At 35.0% G+C, this 14,080-nt stretch overlaps 1 protein-coding gene across 1 annotated transcript in view; it reads right to left on the bottom strand.

Annotated features, from left to right (window-relative positions):
• The window catches only part of FAM171B (family with sequence similarity 171 member B), a 68,702-nt gene that overhangs the window by 24,361 nt on the left and 30,261 nt on the right, over positions 1 to 14,080 (bottom strand). The window contains exons 2-3 of the mRNA XM_059055232.2: positions 6,479 to 6,712; positions 1,043 to 1,135 (exon numbers count right to left, since the gene is read on the bottom strand). Of these exons, the coding sequence (XP_058911215.1) occupies positions 1,043 to 1,135; positions 6,479 to 6,712 (327 nt within the window). The remainder of the gene's footprint in view (positions 1 to 1,042; positions 1,136 to 6,478; positions 6,713 to 14,080) is intronic.

Here is a 14,080-nt window from a genome sequence, read left to right as displayed (position 1 = left end):
AGCGCTACATCCACCCATCCTGCCATGCACCGGCAAACTCAGTGCAAGAGTAAGAGATTCTACTGCCTTGCTCAGTAAATTACTCTAAGATTAATCAAGCCCTAATTATTTTTTTCCAAATGATAGTGTTAGGCTTTCTTTTTTAATACATTGGGACTAAATAAGATAAGCTTCTGAAGATGAAGAGAACTTCAAAAACAGTTCTTTTTACCACGACTCTTGTATTGGACTTTGAGGTTTTCTGCCTTTACCAGTCATTCTCAACATCCTCAACCAGTAGTTCTCAACATTAATTTCCCAAAAGAAACAAAAAAGCCAATTATTGTCATCTATAGAGGTTTTACATAATATGCAGTAAGAGTCACAAAATGCTGGGACTCGTTAAGGGGGTGAGGAGGTGAGGTATAAAGGATAAAACTATCATCTTCGTGGTTGGTAAAGCAGAGCTGGAGGACACAGCTTGAATCAGACCCCAAATCGCGCTTCCGGTATTCTTGCCCTTGGGATATGTGAGTGGGGCAAATCATGTCTGCCAAGCAGATACTTCCCAGCCTTAGACCCTTCCCACACAGGCAGCAAGATTAATGTCAGAGGCATGAAGGAATGAATTCTTAATGCGTTAAGAATGAATTCTTAATACATTAAGGAATGAAGGTGACCTGCAAACTAGAAAGCCCCAAAGGTCTGAGGCCTTTTCCCAATTTCACCAACCACTAAAGCTCAGTGAGAGATGTGATTTGGAAAGCAGTTCAGGGACTCTTTCCAGTATTTCTGCAAGTCAGATGTTCTACTGGGGGTGGCTAAAATGGTAAAAGAGAGAATGATTCCCACTACACACACACACACACAAATGCTATAAGTTTGATAGTGAAATAAGAATCAGTTCAGATCAACTTATAGCCAGTACTAATCATCCCTGATCAATTTAGAAATTTCCCACCTTATAATCAACACTGATCCACTGGTGAAGAAGTACAGTTATACAATATAGTCACAATATAGTCTCTTTACTTACTAGCTAAGTAAGAAGTGGTGTACTTACCAGCTAATTTTCCAGTAATTAAAACAGTGTCTTCAAACAGCCATATATTTGCTTGGCTTTGTGGGAACAGTGAAAGTGTAACTGATGAATATACTGTGAATATAGCATAATTAGGATATTTTATTAGACATGTGGGGAAAACTGGGACAAATATAGTTCTGCTCCAGCAGGTCCTAAAAATGTGGGGAAAAAGAAATTCTGTGATGGGACAAGCAATTCAAAACAAAGGAAGAATGCATGTATAATATGATGGAGGAAAAAAAGGAACATAATAAAGTCAGACGATTCGGCATCACTATTTTACTAATTTTTAAAAATTTTATACAGTAGTTTGTACCAAGGTGACTAATGATGTTCTCTGACTAACCCCAGATATATTTGGTCAAGTTAAATGCTTAAACAACCCTCTGCTATTTTCTCTATATAATCGTTAATTATTTCCTTCTTATATTGAATAATTTTTAAACCATTTTTTCCTGGCCCCATGGTTCAAGGTTCTCTCAGATGGGGAGTACATCCACTCTTCTTTTTTAACTTCCCATACAAAGGTGCAGTGCTCTTCTTCACAGTGTGGTTCGCCAAACAGACTGCGCTTTGCCAAAGGAAGAAACAGTTTAACACAAAAAATGATCCAGAGGCAACCTTTAGTAGTAGGGAGGATGGGGCTGGACCCGCCTATAAGAGTAGGCACCTGAAATGCCTGGTGGGATGAGTAAGTGCAGATCCCCTGAAAGATAACTAAATTCTTTCAAAATCAGGAACAAGAGGCAGGGAAAAAAGACCATCGTTTTATAAGCAAGACCAAATCAAACAACCTGACCAATCCTGCAAAAGAAAAATAAGTTCTGAGGCATCACCTAAAGTACAAGTTCTCAGTGATCTCTCTCTTCCATGCAATGCAAGTAAATATCAACAGAAATGATACAATATCCCTAAATCACTTAAGAAAGGATAAAACACATTTGCATGAGAATACTTTTAAAATTTGGAGATATTTCAAAGAGCTGTAAAGGAAATACGGAAAAGACAGGATAAAATATTAAAAGTATACAATGATGTATGGGTGGATGTAAAACAATATACTTTTTTCTTAAGTAGGAATAGAGAACTACCAAATGAAAGTAATTTTAATTCAGAATACACTAACATTTAGATGGATTGCTAGACTTATGAGATTGGAGAGGAGGTGGTTATGGTAGTAGCTTGGACCCCGAGATGATTGTATCCCATATTTGGATACTTTCTTAGTCCCAGGTAGGTTAAAATGGGCTACCCTGACAGCTTTTTCTATTAAACCTGAGGAGAATCTTTCAGAAAGTCCCTTAAACTTGGATTCAGATTTCCTTTGACTTTAAAAAATGTTTCTGATTATAAACAGGATATATATCCACTCTGGAAAAGTTGAGAAATACAGACAAGGAAAGAAGAAAATGATGGTCATCACAATACCACTGCAGAGACAACCACTATTAGTATTTCAGTATAGCTCTTCCTGGATTTTTCCTGTGATTTTTTTTTTAAAAAAGAGGGAGTATGATATTGTATACAGAATATTTTCACCCTGCCTTTTCACTTAAAATAATATTGTAAGCATTTCTGTCCCTCAACAGAAACTTTCATAACATTTTCAAGGTCACATATTTCTTAAAGTATCAAGATTCACTTAACCACTACACTGTAAAATACTGTATATTTAGATTGTTTCCATTTTCACTATTACAAAATAATATTTGACTCAACATCCTTGTGCACAGATATCTGTCCACTTTATTTGTATGTTTGTTTTTAGGATAGATTTCCAGCAGTCAATGATGATGAAGATTTCGAAGGCACTGACACACACATTTCTAAGTTGTTATCCAGATAACACTGCTGACTTCTCCCACCAGCAGTGTTTGAGGATGGCCATATTGCCCAGCTTGTCGATATTGAGTATGTTCACTTTTTAAAAATGTTTCTAAAGTGAAAAAATCTAAGAAATGTGTATTTTGGGGGCATATTTAGATTATTAGGAAGGTAAAATATTTTATCATATTTACTAATCATTTGTATTTTCTGTTTTGAAAACTAAGTCATGATTTTATCCATTTACCTTATTTAGGCAGGGCCTTGGTATTTTTACTGATGTGTATGAATTCTTAACACATTAAGGACATCATTCCTTATTATTTCATATATTTTTTTACTACTTTTTTTTTTTTTTTTTTTTTTTGCGGTATGCGGGCCTCTCACTGTTGTGGCCTCTCCCGTTGCGGAGCACAGGCTCCGGACGCACAGGCTCAGCGGCCATGGCTCACGGGCTTAGTTGCTCCGCGGCATGTGGGATCTTCCCGGACCAGGGCACGAACCCGTGTCTCCTGCATCGGCAGGCGGATTCTCAACCACTGCGCCACCAGGGAAGCCCACTACTTTTTTAAATTATGGGGAAATCTACCTTTTATGACATCTTTCATTGCTTTTCAGTTTAAAAAGACCATCCTAAAAAAATAAGATAGTTTGTTAAATTTAATATAATTTAAGTTTCCATATTTTAACTTTTTGAGCAATATATTTTGGAATATGGATTGAAATTAATTTATTCCAAATAGTTAACCAAAGTATCCCAATATTACTTATTGAATATTCAGCTTTTTCCTCAATGATTTATGATTCCTATCATAGATTATATTTTTTATGCCTACTAGTATCTGATTTGTACCACATTACAAGTCATAGTACAATATCACTTAATTCTGTAGCTATATATTTTAGTTATATGGAATGGCAAATTGCCTCTAGTAAATCGTCTTAGAAGATTTCAGGTATTTTGACACATCTGTTCTTTAAGGGTTATTTTGCCAAGTGTTTTGTTAATGCATTAAATCTATAAATTAATCTGGGAAGAATTCAAATCTTTACAATATTCAAGCTAAGAAAAAATATTTTTCCAGTTTCTGGTGTTTTAGTTGATTTGGTTTTTTTTTTTTTTTTTTTAGGTCTATCAGTAACATTTGGTAGTTTTATTTTCCCTCCCCACAGTTACGTCACTTTTTTTTTTTTTTTTTTTTTTTTTTTTTTTTTTTTTTTTGCGTTATGCGGGCCTTTCACTGTTGTGGCCTCTCCCGTTGCGGAGCACAGGCTCCGGACGCGCAGGCTCAGCGGCCATGGCTCATGGGCCCAGCCGCTCCACGGCATGTGGGATCCTCCCGGGCCGGGGCACGAACCCGTGTCCCCTGCATCAGCAGGCGGACTCTCAACCACTGCACCACCAGGGAAGCCCTTCACTTTTTTTTTTGTAGGTTTCCCTGCATATTTTGTTTGTTCTTGTTGTTCTGAGAGGGATTTCTTTTCATTATTTTTCCTAATTGGTTATTACTTCTGGTATATAAGAACATGTATTGATTTGTAGCAATACCAATTTGTAGTTTTCCAGGGATATGATCATAACCAGAAAAAATGGTTTTGATTCTTCCTTCCTAATAGCTATCTCCTTTTTTTATCTGTTAATATCTTTTTGCTCTGATAATAACTTCTACTACAATGTAAAATAATATAGACATCTGTGTCTAGTTTCTTATTTTAGTAGGATCACCTCTAATATTTTACAGTTAAGTATGATTTTGAGATACCTAAGGATATCTTTGTGGTCCTAGTTTTTAAAGAGTGTGTTCTTGGTTAGGCATGAATAGTGAACTTATAAAATGCATTTCAGGCAACATTTCAGGCAATTGTTGATATTATCACATATTAGTTCTAATTTGTTCTACTAACATGATACATAAAATTAATGAAGTTTGACATCCTTATAGTCCTGAAAAGAAGAAAAACCCTACTTGGTCTTGACAGTATCCTATATTTAAATAATGGTGAAATTCTTTTCTGTATTGTTTAGGAATTTTGCATTTAGAGTTATAAGTATGACTGGTCAATAGAGAGGTGTGTGCATATGAGAGAGAGTATGCACACATGGGGGCATTTAATTTTGTACTACCTTTGTTAGGTCCCACAATCAAGGCTGTACTGATTTGGTAAAATGATCTGGGGTACTTTTCCTTATAGCCTGTGAAGTTATTTTTACCCAGAACATTTTACCCATGGTTATTAATCTACCTCATCTAAAATCAATATGCCATTTAAATTATCACAAAATTATTTTATTGGATTTTTAAGATTATTGCCAAATTTTTTGGTAATTTTTATGATTTTTAAAGCTTTTATGTAGTTTTATCTTTTATTTCCTTCATTTTTGTTTAAATTAGCTAGATGTGTGTATAATTTACTTCAAAGAACACTGTCAATTATTTCTTTATATTTTTCTAATATATGCCAATCTACTTCAATCTTTTCATTTCCTTTTTCCCATTTTAGTTGGTTTCTTCTTTCATTATTTTTCTCACTTTTGTTGAATGAATAGTTGTACTTAATTTCTGCCTTAAAAAAATTTTAAAGCATTTGAGACCATGAATTCACCTCAAATACATCCCTATCTGGATTTTCCAGTCATTTTATTACAATTTTATTCACATGAGTCTTATTAAATTATCTAATTCAGGTTTCATTTTCTTTCTCATTCTAAATTTAAATAGTTCAAGAATTCAAATGTTTCCCATATGAAACTAAATAAAATATCTAAAACCTAACAACAAGAACCACCACAATAAAAAATAAAATTTTTAGAAAGATTGATTACCTAATGTATCATCCTTCCAGTCAATCAGACTTGTATTCTGGTACTTTGTATAGCCAATTTTCCCAGTATTCAATTAGTTGTAATAACTCCTACCAATTTTTTTTCCAGCTTTATTGAGATATAATTGACATCTAACATCATGTAAGTTTAAGGTGTACAATGCGATGATTTGATATATGTTTATATTGTGAAATGATTGCCACAATAATTAATAATGCTTTCTCCAGTATGCCTCTTGTACTCTCACCTCTCCTTTCCATTTCCTTTCTTACATCAGGCTACTGTCCACCCACACAACCACAGCTTCATAGCCAGGCTCCCTGAATCCATTTAGCCCTGCTGTTGCCCTGTTCTTTATACACTGTAAATTCAGTTTCTAAACAACTTACTTTCATGTGCTCAAGAATCTATGGGAACTGCTTTATTATTCGTCATGTAAATCTAAACTGTTCATCTTATCTTTTGAGACTGTCCTTTAATTATCTGGCCCTTTACTTTACTTTGGCCTATCCTGCTTCTAACTAATTCTTTGGGCATGCAACACCCCTCTCCGCCACCTGCAGACAAGCTTTGTACCAGAGCAGAGCTGTAGCTCGGGATTCCTTCAAGCTTCTATAGAAGGAAAAAGACCTTCATGTTTTCTTCAAACTGGCATGCCTTTCTAACTTCCTTATATTGGCTTCACATAGTCATATTTTCGGTTTATCAGAACAAGAGAAAAAAATCATTTACATTTAGTGAAGGCAAAACATTGTTTAACTGCTTACTTGGCATTCTTCCAGTCTTCCAAGGCAGAGGTGTCAACACATAGCCATCTTTGTAAGCAATAATGGTTAGGCTGAGTCCTAACTTGTAGGGTACTCTTATCAACACTGCTCCATTGTTTCTAGTTACTGTGGAATTTGTCTTTGTGTAGTTTACAAACACTTCCACAACTGCTTGACTCAGGTACTGACGACTGATGATGTCATTCACCTGGACTTTCAGCATAAATACAGACACTGGAAGAGAAAAAGAAAATCGCAGCACGTTATATCCTAGAAAGCATATGTCACTATACTTAAAAATGTCATTTAAGACACCTGAACCAACAGTACAAAACTGTTGAAAAATTTAGGAAATACATACACATGGATGGATAGAAAGAGGTGTTAAACATTCCAACAAATTCATTATTCTTCCTAAAACTGAATAAATTTGAATTTATTATTAATACGGTGCAGTATTATCACTCCATTTTCTCTGCCATTTAGAAGGAGAAGAAGGGAGAACAGTGAATAATGGAAAGAGTTTCTGGCTTTAGGAAAATAATTTTTACTTTATGTTACTAATTTCTAATATTATCAAGTTATATAGATTTAATACTAATTTAAAATACAGTCAAAGGTCTTAGAATAAAATGCCATCTCACCAAACCCATTAGTGCATGGCTAGCTCCTTTATTTTGCTCTGTTGTCTGGAAAGCAGGGGATGTGTTTTAGTTCCAAATTACAAAATATCAAAACAAAATCTCAGATAGACCTAGAGAATATTATGCTTAGTGAAATAAGTCAGAAAGATAAATACTATGATGTCACTTATATGTGGAATCTAAAAAATAACATGAATGTATATGCAAAACAAACACATTCACAGACATAGAAAATAAACTTAAGGTAATCAAAAGGGAGAGGGAAGGGGGAGGGACAAATTAGGGGTATAAGATTAACAGATACAAACTACTATCTATAAAATAGATAAGCAACAAGAAGGTATTGTATAGCATAAGGAATTATAGCCGTTACACTTTGTAATAGCCTATAATGGAACAGAATCTGCAAAAATACTGAATCACTATGCTGTATACCTGAAACTAACATTGTAGATCAACTATACTTAAGTTAAAAAAAAAAACTTTTTCTAAAATATAAAAAAAACATTATCCATTAAATATATAGACACAACATGTGAAAATAATACAGTCAAGAAAATAAGAATTAAAGCTTTTTCTACTTAAACCTCCAGCCTTATAGATCTTGACAATGTGTTCACGCATTTACCAATGATAATGTCTGGCTACAAAAGAACTTTTACCATCATGGAAATGCCTTTGCAAAGCCTGTATCATAACACCTTTGCTAAGATGCCTTATCTTCTATCAAAAATGGGCTCTGCAGCCAGTCAAGGTCCATCTCTGCCATTCCCTAGACATGTGACTTTGGGTGAGTTACTCACCTCTCGGTCCATTTGCTCATCTGTAAAATCAGGAGATAGCAACTATTTTGAGCTAATAAAATAAAATAATGCAAATAATGTGCTCAGTACAGTGTTTGGTTGTCAAATCTAATGTTAGTATTGTTATTTATAACAAAAATTATGACTTCACAACTGGAGATCACTTCATAAACATGAGTACATCAATAAGAAACGTAAGGATTAATTATGCTGTTATGCATTTGTGTAAACAAACCCATTTTTTTAAAAAGAATTTTTAGCCAGAACATCACATCAGGTAAAAAATCCTAGTCAACAATGATTGAGTTGCAATATTGCTACAAAACTGTTGTCACACCTTATCTATTTTTTGTTAAGATAAGCTAGACTTTAAGTTGCTTTTGACCATACAAAGACATTTTAAATACAAATAGAACCACTGTAACTGCCCAGTCCTAGGAAAGGTACCATTCAGCAAGTTATAAAATAGTCCTGATCCTTTTAAGAATCTAAAAATGAGGTTAAATGTTATCCAAACACAATTCTTTATATATTCAGACACAAACATTATTTTTCGTATATTTCCTCATACATGATAACAATTACTCTAATAAGAACTAAAATGTGTTGGCAGTTAGTGAACCAGGCATTGTGTTAATTTTTAAGTGCATCATTCCATTTTCTCTTCAAAACACTCCCATTAGATAGATACGATTGTCTTCATTTCATATATTGGTAATTGCAGGTTGGCACGGTTTGTAAGTCGGCCATGGAGGAAACCATGGAAACCAAACAAACTTTCCAGTCTCTCCTCGAAGCTTGTGCTCTTATTGCACTACAGTTGCCTGATTATACCCTTAAAAGCTACTCTAGTCCCACTTTAGATCATGGAAATGGGAAGAAATGGGAGGAAAAATGACTCCTGTAGAGTCACACCTTAAAATGAGGTTCCAGGGCTTCCCTGGTGGTGCAGTGGTTGAGAGTCTGCCTGCTCATGCAGGGGACACGGGTTCGTGCCCCGGTCTGGGAGGATCCCACATTCCCACATGCTGCGGAGCGGCTGGGCCCGTGGGCCATGGCCGCTGGGCCTGCGCGTCCGGAGCCTGTGCTCCGCAACGGGAGAGGCCACAGCAGTGGGAGGCCCACGTACCGCAAAAAAAAAAAAAAAAAAAGAGGTTCCATTAGTATATCTGAAAAATGGTTAATTTCCAAAACAACTTTGTATATATTCAAATGTAAATATGGAGAATAGATTACAAGGCAAAATATAGATAACTGATGTTCATCCACACCTCCACTTTCTCGGCATTTTTAATAATAAAAAGCCTTTGTGGGAGGATAAATTATTTGTGAGCAGTCATTACTATCATTACTTTTATTTTATTTTTTTTCCTTTTTTTTTTTCTTTAAGAGTGATAAGACTTTTATTTTTTATTTTTTATTTTTTTAAACATCTTTATTGGAGTATAACTGTTTTACAATAGTGTGTTAGTTTTTCCTTTACAACAAAGTGAATCAGTTATACATATACATATGTTCCCATATCTCTTCCCTCTTGTGTCATCCTCTCTCCCACCCTCCCTTTCCCACCTCTCTAGGTGGTCACAAAGCACAGAGGTGATCTCCCACTATCATTACTTTTAATAGAAAAATTCAGGAGCATCTGGTGCTGAACGGTCAACTAAGCCTTGGGCCATAACTCCAAGCTTTCCTCAAATTATTTAACTACCTCCCCATCATATCATAAATTCATCCCATTACTATGTTTTCACACTAAAATAAATCATGTTGCTAACAATTTAAAATCAAAATATGAAAAAGGACTAGGAATAAATACATGTTCCTGTTGCCAAGCCTTGTGTGTATATTATCACAAAAATCTCAATATACCTTTGTAAAATATATAATATCAAGTCCATTTTACTGATGAAGTGAGATTTCAGACATTCAGGCAGCTATGCAAACTGCCTCAAATCTCACAGTCATTAAGAAGCTGTGTCAATATAGCAGAAATTAACACAATATTGTAAAGCAATTATACTCCAATAAAGATGTTAAAAGAAAAAAATAAAAAGAAGCTGTGTCAGCCTTCAAGTATCCCCCCCATGAATGACTCCAAAGCCATCTTTACATCATGTTATAGTGAGTCCTGGGGTCACATTACTCAAGTTAATTCAAGGAATGTATGATTGAAATCGTCACTGAGAACTTAAATTCTTATATAACATCAATTAAAAAGAAAAGAAGTAATCATATATACATGCTGATGCCAAACCATGGCTTCAAATTCAAATGGGAAATACAACTCTTAGGCAAAAAAGTAAAAGGTTGCCATATGTAAATAGGGCATGATGGGCTTCTAAACCAATGTTCTTGAATAGATCCACCTAGTACAAAAAAGTAGTTATGTGTAGAGGACAAGTAGCTGCTACTCAATTCAAAATAATTCCCCCAGTCACTTGCCCCTAATCCCCTAGACAAAATTTATTGAGCCACTGGCATAAAGCATCTAACTAATGCAGGCCAGATAGTCTGTCAGGCCCTCAAAATGTGAATAAAGATACAGAGGCTAACAGTTGCTGGAGCTGAATCATCTGAGAGAGTCTATTAACTCCTACTCTCTGTGATTTCCAGTGTTTTCATGTCCCTCTCCTTCCAGAAGCTGGGTTGTACCGTCCCTCCTGCTGATCTGTGAACTATATCAAAATCCCTCCCCCGAATCTTGTACCAGAGTTGGGTTCTGTTGCTTGCTTCCAAAGCAAGTACCTTAAATGACATGGGATACACTGTAAATATATGATATTTTATTTAATAGGCTACCCTATCTTTTATAAGAGAAGGCAAAGGAGGGAAGGCTAGTGTACCAAAAATATAAGAAACCACATAAGAGGGAGACTGCACATAACTAGAAGATAATTTACGTTCCCTATTAAAATTTGGTAATGGGTCTTATTCAAATCAAATGTACCTACAATGGTTCCTTCAACAGCATTTTCAGGAATGGGACTCAACAGGGAATTTTTATTAATTTGTTTGCTCCAAAGATTTCAGAAATTCTCAGAGCCTTTGGATTTATAGACAAAGTCCAATGTGTAGTAAGATCTTAAGCTAAACTCATTAAAAAAAAAAAATCTCTGCATATTCCATATGTTTCATCTTTGTAAAAGTATAGTTGCCAAAATAAGACACCCTAAAACCCCTGGCATTCTGAAGCTGGGTTTGATTCATAAAATGTTTTCTAATCCAGAATGGACGATTTTTTTCCACATGTACTAATAATGTTAATGTAATAAATTTGATGAGAAAAATGAGTATCAAATTCAGAAAAAACAATTTGCAAAGGTCAAATCTTGGCTATCAAACTCATAGCCTCTCTGTCTGTGGAGATCCTCTATATCTGTACCTTAGATTGCCTAACAGACTTAAGACATACTGTAGGCCTGACCAGCACTGTCCTCTCTAGCTCAAATGGGGAAAAACTAGTTTTTTTGTATAATACACACACATGCACACACACACCCTGCTCCCTCAGGCCCAGTGCTAGAAACTTTACACATGTTGTCCAATTTCATCCTAATACAAACCTGCAAGACTTCCCCCTTTTAAGGCAAGGAAATCGAGGCTAAAGTTAAGCAGCTAATAAATTACAGGCAGGATTAACAGGTTCATTTTACTCCAAGTTCCATGTGTTTTACTCCACATTCTTTCTCATTGAAAAGCCTTAGGAATTTGGTTTCCATCATATTCACTAGCTCACTTATTTCCTCCCAACCAATGCAGAGAAGGAAGTGCTCATTTGCTGATTCTCTGAACTGCTCATCCCCTCTTCTCAGCCTGGTTTTTCCGGCCCCAACATAAGCAGCAGCAAGAATAGCATTAAAAAAAAAAAAAAAAACCTGAAAAACAAAATCTTGGCTGAAAGCCTGGTTACAGCAATTAAAGAGGCACAAACAACTCTTTTTCCTTCAAATAAAAAGTTATAAAGAATTACCTGCCATTGACTTAAACAGGATGCCTCCGAGTTCTGTGATGTCAAGTCTGATCAGGCAAACAGCACTGGCTGCCAGAAGTAATATATATCCATAATAATCCCCCTCACTAGCTCTCTTCTCCAACAACAATACTCTGGCATTTAGTCTGGGCAGATTGTGTAATTAAATATATGATTTTCAACCAGAGGTGCTTTTGTCTCCATAATCTACCTACTCTTCTCCATTGTATTTTTCAGCTTTCCATGCCCATATTATTTTCTCTGTCACGTAATTATAATCATTATGTCTTGCCCACATAATTTTCTTTTCAGTATGTCACCGCTGGTTTAAAAATGGTTCAATATCAAATGATTTCAACTGCACCCTAAGAAAACATATAATCTAAATGTTGAGAGAAACAAGGAAAAATAAAATACACACCCATGAGCAAGGTCTGAGGTTGCTGGCAAAGATTTAACTATTTAGCACATGATTAGAAGCATTAAGTAATGAGAATCACTAAAATTCAAAAGACTACTAAATAGGTATAAAGAAATGTTCTTGAAAAAGCATATTAGAATCAACACTGTATTATGGTTTTGCTACAGGATATAGATAGGTAAATCAAAGTCCAGAATAGTTATTTGTTTGATGACATCTGGAGTGGGGTGGGCTGAGAAATTACAACCCCACTTCTTTTCAAGAGAATCTGACATCATCTTATTATGTTGTTAACTATTATGTAGATTACAACTATACCCATGGAGAAACTTTTTCAGATTTCTCCAGTACAAAAACTAGCCTACTTCTTCTCAATTATGTTTCAAGCATCTGCAATAATTTAATATACAACTTTTTTCCTCTCTAGGAATATAGTGTTAAAAATATACTAGGTAGATAGTTTTTATAAACAGATCACAGATAAAATTTAATAAAATATTTTAACAATGAAAATTTTAAAACTTTGAGGTTTATACATTCTAAATGAGAGCTATAAAAAAATAAAGAACACAAAAATATAGTGAAATTAAATAATTGGTTGGGAACAATTAGAAATGTTTACCTACATTGATTCATTCAACAAATATTTATTGACTGCCTGACTTGGGCCAGATCTGCACTAGCTAGGTAATGGGGCTGCAAACATTAACAGGATACATTCTTACCTTGAGGAAGATTCTAAGGAAACATGAAAAAAACAGTACTGCAGAATTATCTGATATTACTATAGAGGAAGTTTTAAAAAGGCAATATTGAAACAAAGAACAACTTTCTATAGTACCTAATACAATCTTCTATGAAATTATGTAGAAATTCAGAATCAACATGTGTAACTATTCCTATAAGTATCAGTCCCAAAGAGAGATGCCTGCACTCCCATGTTCACTGTAGCATTATTCCCAATAGCCAAGATATAGAAACAACCTAAACATCCATCAGCAGATGAACGGATAAAGAAAACTGGTATATATATGCAATGAGATATTATTCACCCTTTAAAAAGAAAGGAAATCCTGCCACTTGCAACAACATCGATGGAGCTGGAGGACATTACGTTAAGTGGAATAAGCCAGACACAGGAAGATGATAATGTATGATCTCACTTGTATGTGGAAACTAAATAGTCAAACTCATAGAAGCAGAGATTAGAATGGTAATTGTCAGGGGCTGAGAGGAGTGGGAAATGGGGAGGTGATGGTCAAAGGGTGTGAAGTCTCAGTTATGCAAGATAAATAATACTAGAGATTTAGTATACATCACAGTGCCTATTGCTAACAATACTGTACTATATATTTAATATCTCCTAAGAGGACTGATCTTACTTTAAGTGTTCTTACCACAAAATAATAATAGGGGCGGGAAGAAACTTTGGGAGGTGATGGATATGTCTCGTAGTGATGTTTTCACGGGTGTATAGTTATCCCCAAACTCATTAAGTTACATACATTGAATATCTACAGCCTTTACATGTTAATCATGCCTCAATAAAATGGTTTTTAAAAAATGTGGATCTCATATCTATTTTGGAATCAGTTCACATTATCATTTTTTGAACAGGGAAACTGTGGACATTTTGAGCTCAGATCTCCAAAGGGCCTGCCCATTCATTCTCTCCTGTTTTCCATGATCTGACTTTTTGGTCCATTCCAGTGGAGACTTTATGGTGAGAACCCAAAAGATATTATGACTCAAATCAAACTTTAC

Source organism: Kogia breviceps, chromosome 2, assembly GCF_026419965.1.
Source record: "Kogia breviceps isolate mKogBre1 chromosome 2, mKogBre1 haplotype 1, whole genome shotgun sequence".
In the NCBI taxonomy this organism is placed as follows: domain Eukaryota; kingdom Metazoa; phylum Chordata; class Mammalia; order Artiodactyla; family Physeteridae; genus Kogia; species Kogia breviceps.
Note: the sequence above shows the minus strand (reverse complement) of the source record. Positions and strands in the feature narration are given on the sequence as shown.